This window comes from Ictalurus punctatus, chromosome 2, assembly GCF_001660625.3.
Source record: "Ictalurus punctatus breed USDA103 chromosome 2, Coco_2.0, whole genome shotgun sequence".
Lineage (NCBI taxonomy): Eukaryota > Metazoa > Chordata > Actinopteri > Siluriformes > Ictaluridae > Ictalurus > Ictalurus punctatus.
This window is the reverse complement of record NC_030417.2, coordinates 15,358,417-15,381,449: the sequence shown is the minus strand read 5'-3', so window position 1 is coordinate 15,381,449 and position 23,033 is coordinate 15,358,417. Positions and strand designations below refer to the sequence as shown.

Below are 23,033 nucleotides of genomic sequence, written 5' to 3'. Positions count from 1 at the left end.
ATATATATATAGGCTATATGTTTAATATGTAGTGTTATAATTATATCTTTAAAACATTTGCTGTAAAAAATGTAACATTTTTATTATTCGAAAATGTGAAAATAAATAAATAAAGCGACTGTAATTTTGGTGCTTTACGGTAAAGCCGAAGGCTCCCGGAAGGCGGTGCCGAACTTTAAACCCGGAAGTTTAATAGGAGAGTTGCGGCTTTTGAGAGTTTGACAGCGCGCATGCGCGGTGCAGTCCCCACGCTTTCTTTTAACCCAGAGAGCGCGAGTGAATCAACATGTCAACAAAGAAAAATAAAGGGAAAGCAAAAAAATCCCAGGAAGAGGGAAACTGCAGTTTCGGCAGAGATGGGTCTGGACTCTCCGGGACGGATTTGGACTCTTCAGGATTTCTCGGGTTGTGTGTGACAGACTTTGTAGAGAAAGGTAAACGAGGTTTATGGAGAGCATACAAATGTACAGGATGCAATAATAACTAACAAATTCAGGGTTGTATTGACATTTACTCTTATACTGCTCTTTTAACACTTGAAATGAACAAATCCACAGTGTGATGTGTGTGTTTTACTGCAGAGTCAGTGAGAGAGAGAGAGAGAGAGAGAGAGAGAGAGAGAGAGAGAGAGTGTGTGTGTGTGTGTGTGTGTGTGTGTGTGTGTGTGTGTGTGTGTGTGTGTGTGTGAGAGAGAGAGAGAGAGAGAGAAAGAGTCAGTGTATGAGAGAGAGAGTCAGTGTGTGTGTGTGAGAGAGAGTCAGTGAGTGAGAGAGAGTCAGTGAGTGTGAGAGAGAGTCAGTGAGTGTGAGAGAGAGTCAGTGAGTGTGAGAGAGAGTCAGTGAGTGTGAGAGAGTCAGTGAGTGTGAGAGAGTCAGTGAGTGTGAGAGAGTGTGAGAGAGTCAGTGAGTGTGAGAGAGTCAGTGAGTGTGAGAGAGAGTCAGTGAGTGTGCGAGAGTCAGTGAGTGTGAGAGAGAGTCAGTGAGTGTGTGTGAGAGAGAGAGTCAGTGTGAGAAAGAGAGAGTCAGTGTGTGAGAGAGAGTCAGTGAGTGAGAAAGAGAGTCAGAGTGTGTGTGAGAGAGAGAGAGTCAGTGTGAGAAAGAGAGAGTCAGTGTGTGAGAAAGAGAGAGAGAGAGTCAGTGTGTGTGTGTGTGTGTGAGAGAGAGAGAGAGAGAGAGAGTCAGTGTGAGAGAGTCAGTGAGAGAGCCAGTACACACTCTGTATTGTTACAGTAGTGGACATCATACCTCATGTGATCAAAGTTATTATATTTAGTGGTCCAAGCACCAAAGTCAACTCAGACCTAATGTGTTATATTGGTCGAAGGTTCTGGAATAGAAAGCTTATTATTTGAAAGTTCTTAGTGGTTAAAAATGTAAAAATTAAAATGCTTAGTGGTTAGCACGTTCGCCTCACTCCCCCGGGGTTGGGGGTTCCAATCCCGCCTCTGCCCTGGGTCTGCAGAGTTTGCATGTTCTCCCCGTGTTTCGGGGGTTTCCTCAGGGTACTCTGGTTTCCTCTGCCAGTCCAAAGACATATGTTGTAGGTTGACTGGCATTTCTAAATTGTTCGTAGTGTGTGAATGTGTGTGCGATTGTGACCTGTGATGACCTTTAAAACAAAATGAGGCACGTTTCAGAACCATAATAGGTGCACTTTAATGTTGTGGAACCACCACGAAACAAGTCAGGTCCTGTTATCCCTTACCTTTAAGCAGCTATAACTATGAAGTCATTCCCTCACCAGCCTCTTATTTTTCTCTTTCATGAGCTTAATAAGAATGCAGTTGGTCATGTTACAGGGAAACCACAAAGTATAAACTCCTGTGGAAAGGAGCAGACACTGGAGACTCTTTCCAAAAAAATGCTAAATAAACCTGACCTGTAAGATTCACTTCCTTTCACTTTCAGTCAATTCACTACATACATGAGAGGTGCAAGCTGCTTCGACACCTAAAGTAGTGCTCTTAGTGCCAAAATAGGGAGCAATTTAGGATTCAGCTCAGTACTAACTATGCAAATTCACTATCAATAAAAAGTGTGTGTGTGTGTGTGTGTGTGTGTGTGTGTGTGTGTGTGTGTGTGTGTGTGTTTTTATGCAGCAGAGGAGAAGGCTCCGAAACGATGCAGATCAATTTTGGCTCAAATGAGTCTGAACACTATGAAAGCTGTGACCGCCTGTATTGGACGACCTGTCCTCATCACCAGCCCTACAGGACACCAGGAGGTGTGTGTGTGTGTGTGTTGTTTCCTTAAGATGATGTACATTCTTCCTGTGTCTCTGCCTCTGTTTGTCTGTCCCTGTCTCACTCTGGAGTGTGTGTGCGTGTGTGTGTGTAGGTGTGTGTAGCGTGGCCTGCAGCCCAGTTTCCTGGGAGGAAAGTAGGTCTGATGCCTGACACACAGTGCATTCTGGGAGTGAAACCTGGAGATGCAATCACAGTGGAGCCCATCACTGGAGCTGTTCTTCATGCAGAAGAGCTTCAGCTTAACCTGAGGTACACACACACACACACACACACACACACACGCCACTTTGTTACATTTATACACACTTTGCACTGCTGTCCTGTAACAGCTGAAGCTGAGATCACATTTCAGTGTGGGACTACTGCAGCACAGTGATGCAAGTCAAATACAGTGTGATGGGGAATGACATTCAATTCTGACAAGTGTTCAGTTCTTAAAAAAGCAATACCATATAATGTTTTGCTCAAGGGATCAAGCGGCATAAGAGCGATGCAATGTAGATCGACCATGGATCAACCATAACATTAAAAACCACCTGCCTAATATTGTGTAGGTCCCCCTTTTGTCACCAAAACAGCTCATTACCCGTCGAGACATGGACTCAGCAAGACCTCTGAAGGTGTGCTGTGGCATCTGGTACCATGACATTAGCAGCAGATCCTTAGAGTCCTGTAAGTTGCGAGGTGGGGCCTCCATGGATCGGACTTGTCTGTCCAGCACATCCCACATATGCTCGATTGGATTGAAGTCTTGGGAATTTGGAGACCAAGTCAACACCATGAACTCTGTCATTTTCCTCAAACCCTTTCTGAACAATTTTTGCAGTCTGACTGGGAGCATTATCCTGCTGAAAGAAGCCACTGCCATTAGGGAATACTGTTGCCATGAAGGGGTGTACTTAGTCTGCAACAATGTTTAGGTAGGTGATACGTGTCAAAGTAACATCTACATGAATGTCAGGACCCAATGTTTCCCAGCAGAACATCACACTGCTACCGCCGGCTTGCCTTCTTCCCATGGGGCATCCTGGTGCCATCTCTTCCCCAGGAAAGCGATGCACACGCACCAGGCCATCCACATCATGTAAAAGAAAACATGATTCATCAGACCAGGCCACCTTCTTCCATTGCTCCATGGTCCAGTTCTGATGCTCATGTGCCAATTGTAGATCCTAGCCTTTGGTCCCCATGCACATCAAAAACCACTTTTGGTAGGTACTAACCACTGCATACTGGGAACACCCCACAAGACCTGCAGTTTTGGAGATGCTCTGACCCAGTCATCTAGCCATCACAATGTGGCCCGTGTCAAAGTTGCCGAGATGCTTACGCTTGCCCATTTTACCTGCTTCCAACACATCAACTTCGAGAACTGACTGTCCACTTACTGCCTAATATCCCACCCCTTGAGAGGTGCTACTGTAACGAGATAATCAATGATATTCCCCTCACCTGTCAGTGGTTTTATGTTATGACTGATTGGTGTAGGTTTTTCCTTTTCAATGTGGCATGTTGTCCTCATGTGACAAGTGAAAAGTGTTACCTTCTGTGTATTGTGTTTCATGTTTTTCCTTCATTCCACTTTTTTTCTATTTGGTAAGGAATCTTGTCTACAGTGATTGACCAATAATGAGGTGTCATTTACAAATGGCTCATTGAATCGACTCTTTTAGGTGAACATTGAGAGCAGATTCGAGCACAAGTATGAGTCACTTTGTTTTTACATGTCTTTCATTTTTATGGAAGTAATCTAGGTTTTTACGTTGCAGTACCACACCTGACCTGCATCAACTTGTGAAATCCTGCTGTTCAGGAGTTCTTTTCATTTCTCACACACACACACACACAAAAAAACGCTGCTTCACATTTAATATGTGAAAGACTAGTAGCCTAAATATTACTTTGAGTGCTTTTACATTTACATGGACAACAATAATCCGATATTAAACCGATTAAGATAATATTCTGATTAGGAAACTACCATGTAAACACTGACTACGTTTACATGGACAGCAGTAATATAATTATTGACCTTATTCTGAATGAGACAATATTGTGATTAAGGTGTTTACATAAGTTGCTTTTAGAATATTCCTTTCATGTTCCTGTTTTACATGTTATAGAACATAGATCGATTAACGGCACACGTCATTACGTCACCGCGCCACGCTGTCTTACATCCCTCCAGAATTTCACGTATCAACATACAGTTCATCTTCATTATGGTACTGTATACAGTTTTGGGTGTTTTTATTTTTAATTTTACGAAAGCTTCAGGTGCAGTTAATTATTTGTCATGCTGTACGTGCAAATAGACGACTGCTTGAAGCCATCAGCCGCGTCGAAACCACATACTTACCTTCTATATAGTAGCTGAGATGCATGTATTTCTCCTACTATACAGTAGGTAAATACGCGGTTTTTGACAAAGCCATGCTCTCGTGTGTGTGTGTGTGTGTGTGTGTGTGTGTATGCATCCTGTCTCAAAATGCGGTGAAAACTCCCACATGACATTAATAGTGTGATTAAGGTGTGTACATGTCTGTAATGCACATCGATAATGTGACTAAAACAGGAATACTCCACATGTCTTAATTCGATTTGTATTTACTTCGAGTATGACTTTAGTCGGATTAAGGTCATCAGTAATCGCTGTTTACATGGTAGTTTCTTAATCAGAGTATTATCTTAATCAGGTTAATGTCGGATTATTGTTGTCCATGTAAACGTACTGACAGACAGCGGTGTAAATGACAAAATGCCTGTTTTTGATAATGTAGCGACATCTTGTGGTCAGACTGCCTCTCTGCATGTGCTAAAGCGTATGTGTATTGTGGACTGTGTTTGCAGGAAGGAGGACGAGTCTTTGGACACAGAAGATTTTAGCAGCTTTCTACTGCAGTCGTTAGGTAAGATGAAAAAATCTCCAGTGTAGGGCTGCAACTATTATATTGTATTATATTATTTCATTTGTCGATTATTTCTTCGGTTAATCGTTTTGTTGGATTAAAAAGCCAACTTTTATTTTCTGTATTTTTTTTTAGAAAAAACCAAACATGTTATGTCACATTCTGCCTGATGTTGTCCTTCAAACATTGTGCAAATTGAAGGCTATGAAAAAGGTATTAAATGCATCTATCTGGGCTATGCAAAGGATTAAAAAAAATGCATTATATTTTAAAAAGAAAAAAGCAACTTTGTCCACAAAGCTGATTGTCCATAAGCTTTAATTCAGAAGTTAAATCACTATATTAAAAAGGCTAAATAAAGAAAAACAAAAGCACAAACGAAGTGTTAATTGGTAAGAGGCTGAACACAGTACTCATCTGAACACAGGAACATGTTACTCTATTCTGTAAATGTAAACACTTCTTACATTTCTGTACAATTCCATGTTATAACCCCATTACAGTTACTGCTCTCAAAAACACAATTACTTCAGTTTTTAAATATAGCATCAAACATATTTGATCAAAATGAATATTTTGCTGTTTGATTGACGCGCATGCGTGGACTCGTGCTCATTCAGTGAAGTTTAATGGAGACTCGTTCACTGTCAGGACGAGCCTTTATGTAAAATGGAAATGCGTGAATTTCTAGCGTGAATGTTTACAGATAAGGATATAAAGGAATTTAATTTCAAATGTGCTGTAGAAAACACGTCTGGAACACGTTAAACAGCATACGCATCTGTCACAGCGTCTGACATGACAAGTCATGTTAATACACTTACGAGTTTGTCTGAAGCGCTTTACGTTAAAACGTTCTCATGTTTTGGACGACCTGGATCGTGAACTTTTTCCCGCAGCAGCTCACCCTGTGACCTCCGCTGTATCTCAGATGTGTTTTATTCATAGAAATGCGTTTTTCACGGATGTGAAATGTCGTCATTGACGGGGGGGTGTATCCACAGTGACGTCACGGGCCCGACTAATCCATAATCAAATTCATTGCCGATTTTAATTATTGATTAGTCGTTACAGCCCTACTCCAGTGAATGCTTTACCCTGAAATAAACGAACCATTCTGCCAATACACGATATATACAAGTAGTGGACGCTTATGGTTTAGCATCGTGTCTAAATCCTCACTACATGTCGAGTTGTTCAGTGTCCCAGACTTGCTTACGTTCTTTCTGACACTCTATCTGTCTGTTTCTCTGCCTCTCTCTGTTTCTTTCTTTCTGTCTGTCGGTCTCTCTCTTGTGTGGTCTGTCGGTCTCACTCTGTCTGTCTCTGTCTCTATCTGTATGTCTGTCTCTCTTTCTCTCAATGTGTCTGTCAATCTGCCTCTTACTTGATCTGTCTCTCTTGTGTCTGTCTCTGTCTGTCTTCCTCTCTCTCTCTCTCGCTCACTCGGTCTGTTTTGTCTGGTCTCTCACTTTTTTTGTTTCTCTCTTTTTGTCTCCTGTCTCTTTCTGTATTTGTCTGTCTGTCTCTGTTTCTCTCTCTCTCTCTCTCTCTCTCTCTCTCTCTCTCTCACTCACACGCACTCTCTCACTGTCGGCTGATCTCTCTCTTTCTCTTTTACTTTGTCTCCTGTCTGTCTATCTGTACATCTTGTGTCTGTCTGTCTCTTCTCTCTGTCTCTCTCTGTCTCTCAGATAGTAGGATTCTCCTTCCTGGCAGTTCCTTCTTCGTGTCCTATTTTGGCCGTAAGTGTGAGATCAATGTGAAGTCTCTGAAGGGCGTAGACGGAGTCACCCTCTCTTCTCCTTCTCCCCCAATTTCTGCTACGTCGTGCCCTGTTTCCGAGTCGGACGATGCACCTCTGGATCTCTCTCTGCACCTGGGTCAGCTGAGCCTCAACCCATCCTGCAGTACCCCAAACCGATCTTCCCCCTGCACCCCTCTCGCTCACACCACTCCATGCACACTGAACGCCACGCCCTCCAGCCCGAGCGCCCACCTCATGTCTGACAGCGCTCTTGCTCCTAACCCGGAAACGCCCGATCAGTCCACACCCGAGGGACCAGAAGCACAGTCCCACAGAGACAGAAAAACCCAAACGCCATCTGCTGGTCGAAACGGGAGCGACACTTTCTACTCCGTCTGCAGCTCCTCGAGAATCAGCTTCACGCACGCACATACTCAGGACAGTAAGGATGAGGGTCAGGAGAGGTCAAAGGTCACTTACAGTATGATTGGAGGGTTGAACACTCAGCTGCAGGTGATCAAAGAGACGATCGAGCTGCCGCTGAAACACCCCGAGATCTTCAAGAATTACGGTGAGAAGTACAAATGACCTTTAATACATTGTGTAATAGTGCATTAAAAAAAAAATGTAATTACTTTTAATTTTATCTTTATTTTAACATTTTGGACATTGGACAAATTTTGTCAGTTTATTCATTAAGTCTGAACACTTTTCAAATTATTTCCAATATTTTCCATTATTTAAAATAAAATTTATTTATCTTTGGCTTTTATATTCGCATTTGTCATTCTCTGTGAACTGTGAACCTTCCTACATTCCTTCTGTATTTATTATTAAATTCCATGCAGAGTCAAATTTAATGTTATTTATTTATTCATGTTTTGTTTCAAGTGTTTGTTACAGTAGTGCCGTAGTAGATCATGTGATGTTTCTCAGGAATCCCACCCCCTAGAGGAGTGCTGCTGTATGGCCCGCCTGGCACAGGGAAGACTATGATTGGACGAGCGATAGCTAGTGAGGTTGGAGCGCACATGACTGTCATCAATGGCCCTGAAATAATGAGCAAGTGTGTAAAAAATGCTTTAACCAGTTCACAATTATATTCCAGTTTGAATAAGTTTTTGATTAATGTTGGTTACGTGTTTCATTCTGAGGGCTGTGATGTGCTAACACTTTATTTCTTGTCGTTCTTGTGTTTGCTCTCTATTTGTACTTAGGTTTTATGGAGAATCCGAAGCGCGACTACGTCAGATATTTGCTGAGGCTGCACAAAGGTAAAAAACTCTTCAACAAATGACCATTTTCACATGAGGAGAGCAGTTCTGTCATACTGAGTCTTTGATTTGTGTGTGTGTGTTCATCAGGCAGCCGGCGATCATCTTTATCGATGAGCTGGATGCGCTTTGCCCGAGGAGAGAGGGGGCGCAGAACGAGGTGGAGAAACGAGTGGTTGCTTCACTGCTCACACTCATGGATGGCATTGGATCTGTGAGTCACCTGACCTATTAATGAGCCAGTCAGTTAACCAACCTGTGTTAGCCAGCTACTCTGTTAACCGTCCATTCAGTTAAACAAAAAGGCAGTTAACCAACCAATCAGTTAACCAGCCAGCCACTTAACCAGCTAGTCAGTTAACCATCCAGCCAGTTAGACAGCTATTCAGTTAACCATCCAGCCAGTTAGGCAGCTGTTCAGTTAACCATCCAGCCAGTTAGCTAGCTATTCAGTTAACCATCCAGCCAGTTAGCCAGCTATTCAGTTAACCATCCAGCCAGTTAGCTAGCTATTCAGTTAACCATCCAGCCAGTTAGCCAGCTATTCAGTTAGCCAGCTATTTAGTTAACCATCCAGCCAGTTAGCCAGCTATTCAGTTAACCATCCAGCCAGTTAGCTAGCTATTCAGTTAACCATCCAGCCAGTTAGCCAGCTATTCAGTTAGCCAGCTATTTAGTTAACCATCCAGCCAGTTAGCCAGCTATTCACTTAACCCACTATTCAGTTAGTTTGCCAGCCATTTAACCAACAAGTCAGCCAGCCACTCTGTTAGCCAACCAATCAGTTAACCAACCTCTCAGATAGTCAACCAGTTATCCAAAGCTATTCAGTTGTCCAGCAGGTCAGTAAACCAGCCAGCCAGCAGGTTAGAAAGCCAGCCAGTCAGTTCAACAGCCAGTCAGTTAGCCGGCACTGAATGGCAATGTGTTTATATGCTACGCTTATATGCACACTATCATCTGTTAAGACAAATGACTCAGTCAGAATTGTTAAAAAATAAATAAATTGTAAAAAGTGTAAACAGAATAGAATTTTTTAGATATATTTTTATCTAATGACACAGGTAATGTGTCTAGTCATTTATAGTCGTGAAGAAGAATCACTCTGCAAACATTTTAAATTCACATTTTACAACTGTAATCTTTGTGTCTATTTGTGACATTTCGCAGTGGGCACAGATTTATTTATACAAGTTAATAAAACTAGCCAAGCATTTGATAGTATTTCAATTTGATCAGGATAAAAGTCTGATAACCCACTTCAGAAATGCTAAAGATACCAGAGTTTTACTTCAGACCTTGGAAAAAATACAGGTAGCGCTGCAAACATTGTGCTACGTGTTAGCAAGCTTGTGTAGAGTCTTGTTTCCCTCATGAGCTGTTCCTACATTACTAGATACACAAAGGTTATGCTGTGTCACACGACTGTTAGATAACTTGAAAAGGAAAATGAATTAGTAAGTATTTTCTATTTAACCAAATTGACTTCCAAAGTGCTTGCTCTAGCTAGCTAGCTTGCTTGCTTGTATTAGCGTGCTCTTAAATAGTCTAGCTAGCAATAAAATGAGTAAAATATTTAGGTGATAGGTCTATAAAATAATGCATTACATAAAGCTATCTGCTTAGCATTACAGCCAAGAGTTGACTAATTTGACCAGCCAAATGTTGTAAGCAGCTAAATAGCTAGCTAGTAGTTTGTATTTAGCCATTATCACACTATAGATCAAATGTTAAGCAAAATGATGTATTAAATGAGCTAAATATAAGAAACAGTATTACTGCACAAGCTAAATATTTCTACTTAACTTAGCTAGCTAGCTACCTAGCTAGCTGTATGGCATCCTCAAGGGTCTTTAACATTTGTAAACGTAACTTCCCTCATGTAGTGAACACTTGGTGTTTGACTGAAACCTGTCATTTGGAAGCCATGTAAAAGTATGCTTTAGATTGCTACATAGTATATAGTGTGTTCATATAATGTGTAATTTTAGACAGTCTCTCTGGCTCTGCGTGTAGGAAAGTCACAGTGGCTCTCTGCTGGTTCTGGGAGCCACTAACAGGCCTGACGCGTTGGACCCGGCTCTGCGGCGCCCGGGTCGCTTTGATCAGGAGCTGGAGGTGGGTGTGCCGTCAGCACAGGGGCGTATGGATATCTTACACAAGCAGCTGCACTCTATCCCCACCGACATCACCACTGAGGAGCTGCAGGAACTAGCTGATGCGGTGCACGGATACGTAGGAGCTGACCTCGCCGCTATGTGCAAGGAGGCCGGTTAGTTTTACACACCTTATTTGTGTGTGTGGTTACATGCATCTCATTTTGTGTGTGTGTGTGTGTCTTTGTGTTCATCTTTGTGTGTGGGTTTTGAGGAAAAACAAGAGTCAGCTCCCTCCTCTTTCTTCCTCTGCTACATCCTTCATTCCTCTCCTCCATTTCTGTGTAGTGGCTACCGCTAACCACCACATATCAAGACCACCCAAGACACACTCACTCACTCACACACACACACACACTCACCCACACTCTCACTCACACACAAACTCTCACACACACACTTTTGATGATCCAATATTTGGGAATTGTACATTGAAGGCATATTGGAGCTATGCAACATCATCCACCTGTAAATACAAAAAAAAAAAAAGTGTATGCAAAAGTTTTGATGCCCCGAGTCAACCGCCTTTGTTCAAAAGAGGCATGGCGTCTGAATGTGCTAATAAAAAATGTGATCTGACATGGGGCACCAAATTTTTTTTTGTTCCAGTGATGGAGCCGTGGTCTTTGTGGTTGTCAGTTCCAGTGAAGGAGGCGTGCTCCCCCACTTCTCTCTCTGTTTTTCTCTATATTGTCTCCTTGCATTGTCACATATTGATGCCAGTGCAAGTGTGTGTGTTTTTCTGGTTGTTTTTTCCTCTACTTTTCCCATATGTATACGCGCACAATAATAAACACGTCTTGAACTAATATCAGTGTTATTCCCCCTTTACGTAACAATTCCCATGTCGTGAAAACACTTCCTGTCCAGATGGATTAAAAAAGATAGATGTACCAAACACAAACAAAACTGTTTTCCGTGTTCGTGCGTCTCTTGAGAGATGTGACAAGGCCAAGACTTCCGTGCGTGTGTGTGTGTGTGTGTGTACGTGTGTGTGAGAGAGAGTGGGGGGGGGGGGGGGGGGGTCTATATGTGACTTCTTTTACATCCTGTCATTACTGTACAGTCAGCAGTCCTGAGCACAGATCCTTCTCCCTCACGTTAATGCAGCTGTGTGCGTGTGTGCGTGATAAAATTACTATGCACTCAGCATTCCGGGCAGCTCAAATGCCCCACGTTCACTGAAATTGAACCCTGGATCAATACACACTGCCCTCTGAATGACCCTGTACACACACACACACACACACACACACACACACACACTCTGTCAGTGACTCCAGCAGTGTGATGCTCATCTCTGGCATCTGCAGTGCTTTTATTATACGGATGTGTGTTCTCGAGAGAGAGAACCACGGAGAGAAATGTGGAAGTGAACTTGGTCATAAATTGGGTTAGTGTGTGTTTACATGTGGCCGCTTTCCTTATAAAGCGCTTTTTCCTTTTAAAGCGCCAAGGCTTTCTGCCGGTCTCGTGTTTATAAAATCCGGAAACGTTCCTCTCCTCCTCCGGCTAATGGCAGGCTCCGGAAAAGAGGGATCTCTCCAGCTTTTTTTCTTTCCCTTCCCTCCTTTTTTTTTATTTTTTTTTTTTATAAAGGATGGGTATTATTCTTTAGAGCATGCAGCTTTAACCCAGCTGTTGTGGAGTGTAAATACAGGTGTGTGAGGGGAAAGCTCCGGAAAAGGTGCGCACCATAATGAAAATGTTACTGTCTTTTTTTTTTCTTTTTTTTTTCTTTTTTTCTTTCCCTCTTCCGTCTCTTTTTTTTGTCTTGTGCTCCTTGCGTAACGACAGAAGTATATTTTGGCTTTTGGTTCTGACGAAGCGAGAGTTTCTCCAAAGGTCAGAGATGCTGAATCTCAGGTTGACCTTTTCAAGAGGTTATCAACACACACACACACACACACACACACACACACACACACACACACACACACACACACTGTTTGAGCAGGTGATGTGTGCTTATAGAGTCATGTTGATTTTCACATCGGGTTTTGTCATGTTTGCACATCAGTCTTCATCGAAACGAGAGAAAAGAAAACAACATTTTTATTTAGTGAAAAAACAACAACACGGCGTGTTCTTATTACTTATAAACAATCATTTCCTAGTATTTTATAATAGTTCTGGCCAGGGCTGCCTCTTTCTTTCCTTCTTTCCTTCTTTCTTTCTTTCCTTCTTTCCTTCTTTCCTTCTTTCTTTCTTTCCTTCTTTCTTTCCTTCTTTCCTTCTTTCCTTCTTTCTTTCCTTCTTTCTTTCTTTCTTTCTTTCTTTCCTTCTTTCTATCCTTCTTTCTTTCTTTCCTTCTTTCCTTCTTTCTTTCCTTCTTTCTTTCTTTCTTTCTTTCCTTCTTTCTTTCTTTCTTTCTTTCTTTCCTTCTTTCCTTCTTTCTTTCCTTCTTTCTTTCTTTCTTTCTTTCTTTCTTTTGTTTTGTTACAGTCTCTAATCTTTCTTTTGTTTTGTTACAGTCTCTAATCTTTCTTTCTTTCGGTTTAATTCCTACCCTCACAATATTTTGTTCTTTCTTTCATTCTTTCTTACTTTCTTTGTTTAATTCATACTATCATAATATTTTCTTTTTTTTAATACTCCCTCATAATAATAATAATAATAATAATAATAATAATAATACATTTTTGCCCCAGTCTCTTTACCTGTATGGACGTGACATGAACAGACCAGGTGAGAACTTTATGACTCTTCTATATGAAGGCCCGTTTTTCCTCCAGCTCTATTTTTAAACCTGGCTAATTGGATCCATGCCTCTAATGCCAACCATACATTTTTCTTTCCCCCTCTTCTTTCCCCTCCTCTCTCATTTCCTATCAGTATGAAAGAGTGCAGTGTTGGCCCTAATTTGGCCGAGTGGGATGTTTTGCAAATGTTCGTCTTCGCTTCTTGGAATTGAGGCCTGGTATCCAACGTCATTTAGGATGCAGCTGCACCTCAGCCATGCGCGAGAGAGAGAGAGAGAGAGAGAGAGCGAGAGAGATGAATAGAGGACAGGAATTCACATTTGGTTTACATTAGTGTGTGTATCTCTCTCTAGCACACACGCCACACGACTACAGCATCGGATGTTTTTCTTAACCAAATGAATAAAATGAGGAATAGCCCAAGGGAGTGGGGAAGTGTTTCTCTCTCTCTCTCTCTCTCTCTCTCTCTCTCTCTCTCTCTCTCTCTCTGTTATTACTTTACTGTTGTGTGAATTATCAGTGGTGTAGTGGTCCAGTTAATGACATCATCAGCTGTTCATGAAAGTTTTTCCTTCTTCAGAAAATAAGATTGTTGGTTTTTGGGGTTCTGAGTGTTGTGGCCAGGTAGCCCCGTGTGTTTGGATCTCTCTAAATCTTACAATTCTATGCATTTTGTTGCCCCCCCCGCGTGGTGCCAGTGTTGATATCCCTTTAGTTTCTGTCTAGGATTTTAGGTTGATTTAAGGAGTTAATTTTGCATCTCAACAGTGGGGTTTGGGGTTGTATTTATGGTGCTTGGACCCCTCACATCTGAATCTCTGGGTGGTTCATTGGAGTTTGGACCTCCTAGGTCTGGGATTTTGTGTGTTTTTTAGAAGGTGCTTGTTTTCTTGTATTTGGACTCCGTAAGTGTTAAGCTTTTGGGTGTTTAATCCACTTAAGTTTCCGTTTCCTTGAGTTACGTTTTTTTGATAGGGGGCAGGGGGTTGGTCACGATGGCTTAGTGGTGAGCATGTTTGCCTTACACCTCCAGGGTTGGAGGCTTCAATCCCGCCTCCACTCTGTTTGTGTGGAGTTTGCATGCTCTCCCCTTGCTTCGGGGGTTTCCCCCGGGTACTCCAGTTTCCGCTCCCAGTCCAAAGACATGCATTGTAGGGTGCTTGGCATTTCCATATTGTCCGTATTGTGAATTTGTGTGCAGTTGTGCTCTGTGATGGGTTGGCACCTCGTCCAGTGTGTCCTCCGCCTGGCGTAGCCTGGGATAGGCATATTTGGGTGATTTGATGGTTAGTCCTTCTGGGCTTTTTGGGCTGTTGGAACCCTTTAGGTCTTAGCTTTTTGGTTTATGGAAGGTGTTTGTCATCATTAAATCAGCGACTCTGTATGGATTTTGCATTTTTGGATTCATAAAATCTGTTTAAAATTAATTTAAAAAAATGTTTTCTGAATATTTTGGTTAGTTATGTATGTTGTTACCCGTGGCGTTTGGGTGTATTATGGGTGTTTGCTCCATCAAGGTTTGGGTTTTTGGTTCTTTTGTCAGGCACTGGGCAGATTATTGGTGTTTGGGAGTATTAGATAGATTCATTCATTATGTTTGTGATTTTCTGTGGTTTTTGGTGGAGTTCAGGTTATGTGAGTGTTTGGTCTGGGTTCCCCATTGGTGTAGACACTCAGTGCTTGTTTTGAAAGTATTCGAAGTAGAGATGCACCAATGTATCGGCCGATAATCGGTATTGGCCGATAAAGTCTATTTTTCCCGCTATGGGCTATCAGCCGATAGTTTATAAACATCCGACGATCAGGGCCGATTATATCCTGTCAATCAAAAGAGGGCGGGAAAACACATCGATTTGGTGCTGTGTGCAAAGTTTATGTCTCTTGTGTGGAATGATGACAAAACTGCAGTTTGTAATCGAGTCGAGTTGAGTCTAATCCCCTCCACGCGCTGAATTAAAGGGCCAGTACATCGTTGAAAGATTTAAATGAAAAGAAAATAGTATATATTGCACAGAAAAATATATTTGTAGAGTAGTATATTTCATATCCAGTGAATGTTAATATATAAAAAAGTTTATATTATATATTACCAGTTTGATGTCAGTGATGAAGTAGAAATGCTTTTATTTGTGGTGAGTGAGTGTGAGACTAACAGGAGGTTTTTTAGAATTCAGTCAAGTAATTCTCTTAATATGATTTAACATTCAATAAGTTAAGAAATCTTCCTTTAATCTTCAGTACTTAATTCATGTGTTAATGTTAATGTGAATAATGTGTTTTCTGTTTATGAGACCAGTTACTGTGAAACAACTTGTTGAAATGGAGAGAATAACGTTTTTATTTGCATTTCCTTCAGAATTGTGGAATTAATTATTATTAATTTAAAAGAAGGCATAAAAGGCAGAACTATCGGTATCGGTTATCAGTATCGGCCGATGTCACTCTGAATAATCGGCTATTGTATCGGCTGAGAAATTTTGTATCGGTGCGTCTCTAATTTGAAGGTGTTTTTTTTTTTTTTTGCTAACTGAGTGTTTGTGTATGTTTTATGGGTGTTTGGATCCTTTTAAAATTTTTAGATTTTGATTGTTTCTGACCTCTTATCCCTGGAGTTCTGGTTGCTTTGTGGATTTGGACTTCTTCAGATCAGGTTTTCTGGGTCTTTGGATCGCCTAATGTGGAGTTTTGTGGGTTTTATTGGTTTTGATTATTTCAGTCTTGGGTTTGAGATGTTTTTAAGTGTTTTTAGGTTCCTTAAATCTGATTCTGGGTGTTTTGGGCATGTTTGGAGTCATAAGCTTTATGCTTGAGCACTGTTTTTAACATATGCATGTAAAAGAAGTGTTAAGTACAGTGTTCGACAAATTTATACTTGCACCTGACTTGGTTTTGCTCTCGATTCAGTACAAACTTGTGGTGGTACACACGTACACTGATTCAGGTCCTGTCGGGACGCTGTGTTTATGTATAGAGAGAGAAAACGTGAATAAGTGGAGCACGTAGGAGAGAGGCTCAGTGTCCCTCAGGGTTCCTCTCTAGAACAAACTGACCTTCTTGGCTCGGACTGCGAGTGTCTGTGCTTTAGGAATCTGTGTTTTATGTAAACAGGATGTAATACTGTCTAATCATAAATCCTCCTGCAATTCCAGCCAGCAGCACGAAAGGAAGCTTTGCGGCTGTGTGTGTGAGGTGGAAAAAAAAAGACTTGATGGAAGACAAGCAGGGTCCTTAGGGCCGTCCGTGCAGGTTAACAGTAATAAAGCGTTATTATTAGTTATAACATCTTTTGAGCTTTACCTTCTGAATTATGTCAGCAACTTTTATACTGGCATCTTTTCAGATTTATCTTCACCATAGCTTTTTATTAGCATCTTTCCATCTTCCCATCCTGTAGCATTCCTTCAGATTGTGTTTCAGTATAGTTTTAAGCATTAGCATTTTTTTTTTCTGCCTGCAGCTTTTTATTCATCATTTCAGTCTTCCTTTTCCTAGAAAGACCGTCTCGCTGAAAAGCTTTCTCGCTTTTCTGTCTTCTGTGCTCGCTGTCAGGTTTCCCACCACTAGCTTTTGTGTTTGTTTTTTTTATTTTAAATCTGTGCACATGGGAATAGCTTTAATAAGCGTCTCATCTGATCAGAGGCGTGAAGGTGGATAAAGAGACGACAGGATGGGAATACTGTTGGGTTTAATTGATGATTGTGTGTTCGCATTTCCTTTTGTTGTTTGTGAGTGTATGTGTGTGTATGTGCTTGCCTCAGTCTTTCTTTACTTCTTTCTTACTTCTTAAACATGCACTCGTTTCACCTCTGTCTCCATGAAAGAAGTATATGTGTGTGAGCAGGAGGAAAGGTGTTGATGGATTAGCCTGAATGGGCAGGATTATAGCAAGTGTTTTGGGAATGTGCACGCGAAAGAGAAATGCGCTTGTGTACGGATGGCCTGCGGTGAAAGGAGACATGGATGGATGGATTTATTTGTTTATTCACACACACAGCATTTCATTTGAATAAAGTGCCATTTCAATAGCTAAGCAAAGGGAAATATGGCTAATTTAATTTCAAAACTTTATTTGTGTGTGTGTGTGTTTCATTTTCGTTTTTTTTTTTTTTTCTTTGCAGGGCTCCATGCATTGAGAAGAGTGCTCTCCTCCACTCCAGGCATCTCTGACAATGACCTGATGGACAGAGTGAAGGTCACGACCTCTGACCTTCAGCTGGCCATGACTCAAGTTAAACCCAGCGCCATGAGAGAAGTGGCCATCGATGTGCCAAAGGTGAGATGAATGAGTGAACCGATTGAGTAGGTGAATGTATGAACGAAAAAGTAAAGACACAGGCAATCAGGGAAATAAGCGATGAACCATGAAGAAATACATAAATGCGTGAAAATGCGAAAGAACGAATGAATGAATGTATGTATGAGCAGGTGAGTGAATAAGTAAAGATGGGATTGAATGATTGATAGTGAACATATGAATGAGGTAACTGAGTGAATATAACTAGGGAATATATAAGTGCAGACGTGCACAATCAGTGATTGAAACGTTAAGAAATGAGGATTGAAGAAAATAGAATTGAATGAGTGAATGTGGTTTAGGAACAAGTGAAATGTAAGAACAAATGACTGACTGAGCGAAAGTGCGTAGGCGCAAACGAACACGTGAATGATCGACTGGATAAGGAAGAATGTGAGCGAGTGAGGGAGTAGCCACTTTACTAAATGAAATAATGAGAGAACACACTAAGAAGCGAACAAGTGAACGCACAAATGAATGAGTGGATGTGTGAACCGAAGAATGAATGAACGTATTAATGAATATGAACGAGTAAATGGGTGACACTATGAAGAAACGAGTGACTTTCTGAATGATTAAGTCTATAAAAGTGAAGAAGAGAACGTATAAATGAATGAGTGAATGAGTAAACGTGAATAAAGAAGTGAAGGAGTGAATATACAAATGAATGTGTGAACATAACACTTTGAACGAACGAATGAATGAATGAACTGGGTGAACCAAGGAATATATAAGTACGGACACCGACAATCAGCGAATGAACTATTAAGAAGTGAGCAAATGAGTGAAAATAGGAATGAACGAGTGAATGTGATCAGGGACGAGTGTAATGTAAGAACGTATGACTGAATGAGCGAAAGTCTGAAGGAGCAAATGAATGTATGAATGAGTGAGTGGATAAGTAAGAATGTCAGCGAGTGAGGGAATGGACACATGACTAAATAAAGTAATCCGAGAACACACAAATGAAGAAGTGAGTGAATGGACGTACAAATGAACGGGTTTTTGTACAAACCGAAGAACGGTCAAGCAAATGAATGAATGTGTTAATCAATACAAAAGAGTAAATGGATGAAAGTGCGAAGAAACAGTGACTTTTTTTGAATGATTCATTAGTCTGTAAATGAATGTGAACGAGTAAACGTGTGATTTAAAGAAGTGAATGTACAAATGGAGAAGGGAAGTTAATTTACAAATTAACAAGCGAGCATACAGTATGAACCCAGGAATGAACGAGTGAACGTGTGAATGCACAGGTAAGAATTAGTGCAAAGGAATGAGTGGGTGAAAGTACAAAGAGCCAAGTGAACTTATGAAGGAGTAAGTGAACATGTGAATGAATAAGTAAAGGAATTAACATGGAAAGGAATGAATGAACATGAAGAAAGGTAAATGAATGAGTGAATGCCTATAGTGTAAATGAATGTGTGAATGCATGCAGTGTGAATGGATGAGTGAATGCATGCAGTGTGAATGGATGAGTGAATGCATGCAGTGTAAATGAATGAGTGAATGAATGTGTGAATGTACGCAGTGTGAATGAATGTGTGAATGCACGCAGTGTGAATGAATGTGTGAATGCACGCAGTGTGAATGAATGTGTGAATGCACGCAGTGTGAATGAATGTGAATGCACGCAGTGTGAATGAATGTGTGAATGCACGCAGTGTGAATGAATGTGTGAATGCACGCAGTGTGAATGAATGCATGCAGGGTAAATAAACGTGTGAATGCAATCAGTGTAATTGAACGTGTGAATGCAGTCAGTGTAAATGAACGCATGCAGTGAAAAGTGAAGGAACTGAGGTGCAGAAAATCGTGAACTGATGAAACCAAAAATGAGTGAATGTGTGAATAACTAATGGAATTATTGCAAAAGAATGAATGGGTGAAAAAAACATGATTAAAGGAAGAATTGAGCGAGTGAGGATATGAATGAATTAATAAAGGAACCGTGTAAACAAGCGAAGACATGAGTAAACATATAGTGAATGTTGAGGGAGTAAAGGAATAAATGAAGTGAATGTATGATCCCATGAATGAGTGAACACATGAATGTATGAGTAAATGAGTGTGTGTTAGTAAAAGTATGAAACGATCCTCGAATGTACAAACCAAGTAAATGATCGCGGAAAATACGGAGGAAAGTGAATTTATAGATGAATGAGTGAATTAAAAAAAAAGGAGGTGAATAAGTTAATGAACAAGCGAAGAAGTGAACGTGTGTGTGTGTGTGCGTGTGGGCATTTTACACCTCACACCTGCAGAGAGAAAGAAGGACACACACACACCACAGCCTTGTTTGCTGAATGGAGACTGGAAGAGGGGATGTTTTTTGGGAGTAGATTTTATGTGTACAACACACAAGCATCCTGCAGTGTGTGTGTGTGTGTGTGTGTGTGTGTGTGTGTAACCATACAGGAAGAGGCTCTCGCATCATCCTGCCACTAATTGGAATCAGGTTGTAGTGGCGATGTGTTGCCCGGAGCGGTGCAGCTTTGCTTCCTGCTTTGGACTGAGATCAGCATAGCACATGCAAACAAACAGAAGAGAGGTGGGGGTGAGGGTGTGGGGGGGGGGGATATAGTAACATGGATGGTCAACATAATGGGAGCATAATAAATGGAGGGAAATGGAGAAAAGATAGTGTTGAGGAAGAGAGACACAGGTAAATCAGCAGAGTATAAAGCAAAGGATGGAGGAATATTGAGAAAACAAGGGCTCGAGGAAGAAAAGATGATGATGATGATGTTGATGATGATGGGGTGATAGCGAGGGAGGGAGGGTTAGTGGGAGCTAGACCAGGAAAGAGAAACAGGATGGAGAGAAAAAAAGGAGGAAGAGAAATGCATAAATAAACAGAGGACAGGTAGAGAAATGAAAGAGGTGATGGTGAGGATAGAAAGGCAAAGAATAGGAATGCAAGAAAATGAGAATGTGAGAGAAGTGAAGGATAGCGAGAGGAAGGCTGATGGGTTCCAGCAGTGCTGATCAGATCCAGATGAGCTTAGACATTCATTTCTCATCTTTATATAAGAAACTTCCTGCGTGTGTGTGTGTGTGTGTGTGTGTGTGTGTGTGTGTGTGTATGAGAGAGAGAGAGAGAGAGAGAGAAACAAACACCATGTGCACTAGCATAAGTGTATATATAATGGTCTGTAAGTTTGGTCCTGAAGGATCCCCAGCAATTCTGTGCATGTGTGTAAAAGTGTGAAATTTACATGACGTTTCCTCAGTGTCGTCTATAACTCAAGACATGTTTGACGTCCAAAGTATGCTTCTTTAGTTTTAAAAATATAAGAAACCTTTATCCTTGGGACAATGTGATTTAAATATCTGCCCAGTTTGATTTATATATATATATATATATATATATATATATATATATATATATATATATATATATATATATATGTGTGTGTGTGTGTGTGTGTGTGTGTGTGTGTGTGTGTGTGTGTGTGTGTGAGGTGGTCTGGAAAATCCATTGGACATTGGGGGGGGAAAGCTGAAAAATTGGGTTTGTACCAAAATGAAAAGAAAAAAAAATCATCCAGTAATAGACCTTGATGAGTGTGTATGCTTTCTTAAATTTGAGGTGTCAGTCACATTATTAGGAACACTTGTGCACCTGCAGTTATCCAATCAGCCAATAGCGTGAGAACAGCAGAATGCATAAATCATGCAAATACAGGTATGCTGTGTCAGGTAATGTTCACATCAAGCATCAGAATGGGGAAAATGTGTTGCCAGTGACTTTAACCCTGGCATGGTTGTTGGTGCCAGATGAATGGCTTGAGTATTTCAGAAACTGCTGACCTGACTGGGATTTTCATGCACAACAGAATGGTGCAGAAAGCAAAATGCGTCCAACGAGTGGCAGTTCTGCAGGCGTGTATGGCAGACCTTGGGGTGGTTGGGCTGAGACAGCGGAAGACCTCATCAGGTTCCGCTCCTTCTTGCCAAGAACAGGAATCTGATTCAGCATAACAGGAGAGTTAAAGACTGGAAAGACATTGCCCGGTCTGATGAATCTCCAATTCTCCAGATGGTAGAGTCTGAATTTGCCATCAACAGCATGAATCCATGGACCCACAATGTCTTGTGTCTACTGTATAGGCTAGTGGTGGTGGTGTAATGGTGTGGGGAATGTATTCTTGTCACACTTTGTGCTCCTTAGCTCCAATCACGAATAATTTGAATGCCACAGTCTAATCAGAGTATTAATGCTGACCATGTGCATCCCTTTATGGCCAAATGTACCCATCTTATAACGGCTACTTCAACCATGGTAACGCACCATGTGACGAAACACGAGTGTCATACTGGTCCCTTGAACATGAAGGTGAGATCAGTGTACTCAGCAGTATGGTTTTCAAGTAAATAGCTAGTTCAGTGCCTTGCTAACAGTTGACAAGTGTAGCTAGCAGGCTAAGCAACTTCCATCTACAAATCTCCCAATGTTAAAATCTGTGGTTTGTTATTTTGAGAAATAGGGTTGTGTTTTTGTTTCCCCTTTAAAAGTTATTGTGTTTTAATAAATTGAATATGGATGGTAAAATGAATGCAATTTTGCATGCAACTTTTGAATGTGAAGCTTAAAAGGGAAAGTTTATTGCATAATTGGCAAGCCTAATAATCTTGTTAAGTGAACCGGATTTGGCCCATGGGTCCCATCTGAAGTAAATGTGAAAATGGAGTGGTTTTCTGCTTTCATAGCAATTGTGTGTGTGTGTGTAGGTGTGTTGGAGTGATGTAGGAGGGATGGAGGATGTGAAGCTAAAGCTGAAGCAGGCTGTCGAGTGGCCGTTGAAGCATGCCGAGGCATTCTCTCGGCTCGCCATAACGCCCCCCAAAGGTGTGCTGCTGTACGGACCACCTGGCTGCTCCAAGACCATGATCGCAAAAGCGCTTGCTAACGAGAGCAAATTCAACTTCATTGCCATCAAGGTAAAGTGTTTGTGTAGATGTGTGTACATATGGTCAGCATTTATTTTGGCACAGTTCACATAGGCCACACCTCCTTTCCTGGGATTGACACGCAGTTCACATAGGCCACACCTCCTTTCCTGGGATTGACACACAGTTCACATAGGCCACACCTCGTTTCCTGGGATTGACATACAGTTCACATAGGCCACACCCCTTTCCTGGGATTGACATACAGTTCACATAGGCCACACCCCTTTCCTGGGATTGACACAGTTCATATAGGCTACACACCTTTCCTGGGAGTTACAGTGATACAGGCCACACTTCCTTCACTTGGAATGACAGGTACATGGACCTTACCTACTTCGCTGGTACTGACAAAGACAGTTCACAGAGGCTATTCCTCATTTAATGGCACTGATGGCCACAGAAGTCACGCCCCCCCCCCCCCCCCCCCCCCAAAAAAAAAAAACAAAACAAAACAAAACACACACATTCTTATATTACCTTCTTTTAAACACCACAGAGCATGAAAAGTTTATGAGAGACCCTTAGTAGTAAATATGGTGTGATTTAGGACAAGGCATGTGTTTAAAGTCAGAGAGAGATTGTCTTTCCCTGTCTTTCATCCTCTCTGTCTGTCCTTCCTGCCTGAGACGATTGACAGCAGTTCAGTCGCACTCCTTTGACCTTCATGACCTTGTGTTTGTCATTCTCATTCATCAAAAACACACACATCCCCACACACACACAGCCGGTACTTCCGATGGCCTCCCA

At 41.4% G+C, this 23,033-nt stretch overlaps 1 protein-coding gene across 2 annotated transcripts in view; it reads left to right on the top strand.

Moving 5' to 3' along the window:
• The window catches only part of spata5 (spermatogenesis associated 5), a 102,911-nt gene that overhangs the window by 482 nt on the left and 79,396 nt on the right, over positions 1 to 23,033 (top strand). Inside the window, exons 1-11 of one of the 2 annotated variants that reach the window (XM_053688199.1) lie at positions 169 to 434; positions 2,099 to 2,223; positions 2,337 to 2,494; positions 5,096 to 5,154; positions 6,849 to 7,472; positions 7,838 to 7,967; positions 8,119 to 8,175; positions 8,266 to 8,389; positions 10,192 to 10,447; positions 17,152 to 17,306; positions 22,065 to 22,274. In XM_053688199.1, the coding sequence (XP_053544174.1) occupies positions 287 to 434; positions 2,099 to 2,223; positions 2,337 to 2,494; positions 5,096 to 5,154; positions 6,849 to 7,472; positions 7,838 to 7,967; positions 8,119 to 8,175; positions 8,266 to 8,389; positions 10,192 to 10,447; positions 17,152 to 17,306; positions 22,065 to 22,274 (2,046 nt within the window). In that variant the 5' untranslated portion in view covers positions 169 to 286. Of the gene's footprint in view, positions 1 to 168; positions 435 to 2,098; positions 2,224 to 2,336; positions 2,495 to 5,095; positions 5,155 to 6,848; positions 7,473 to 7,837; positions 7,968 to 8,118; positions 8,176 to 8,265; positions 8,390 to 10,191; positions 10,448 to 17,151; positions 17,307 to 22,064; positions 22,275 to 23,033 lie in introns of those variants that run through there. The other variant, XM_053688204.1, reaches the window with a different exon arrangement.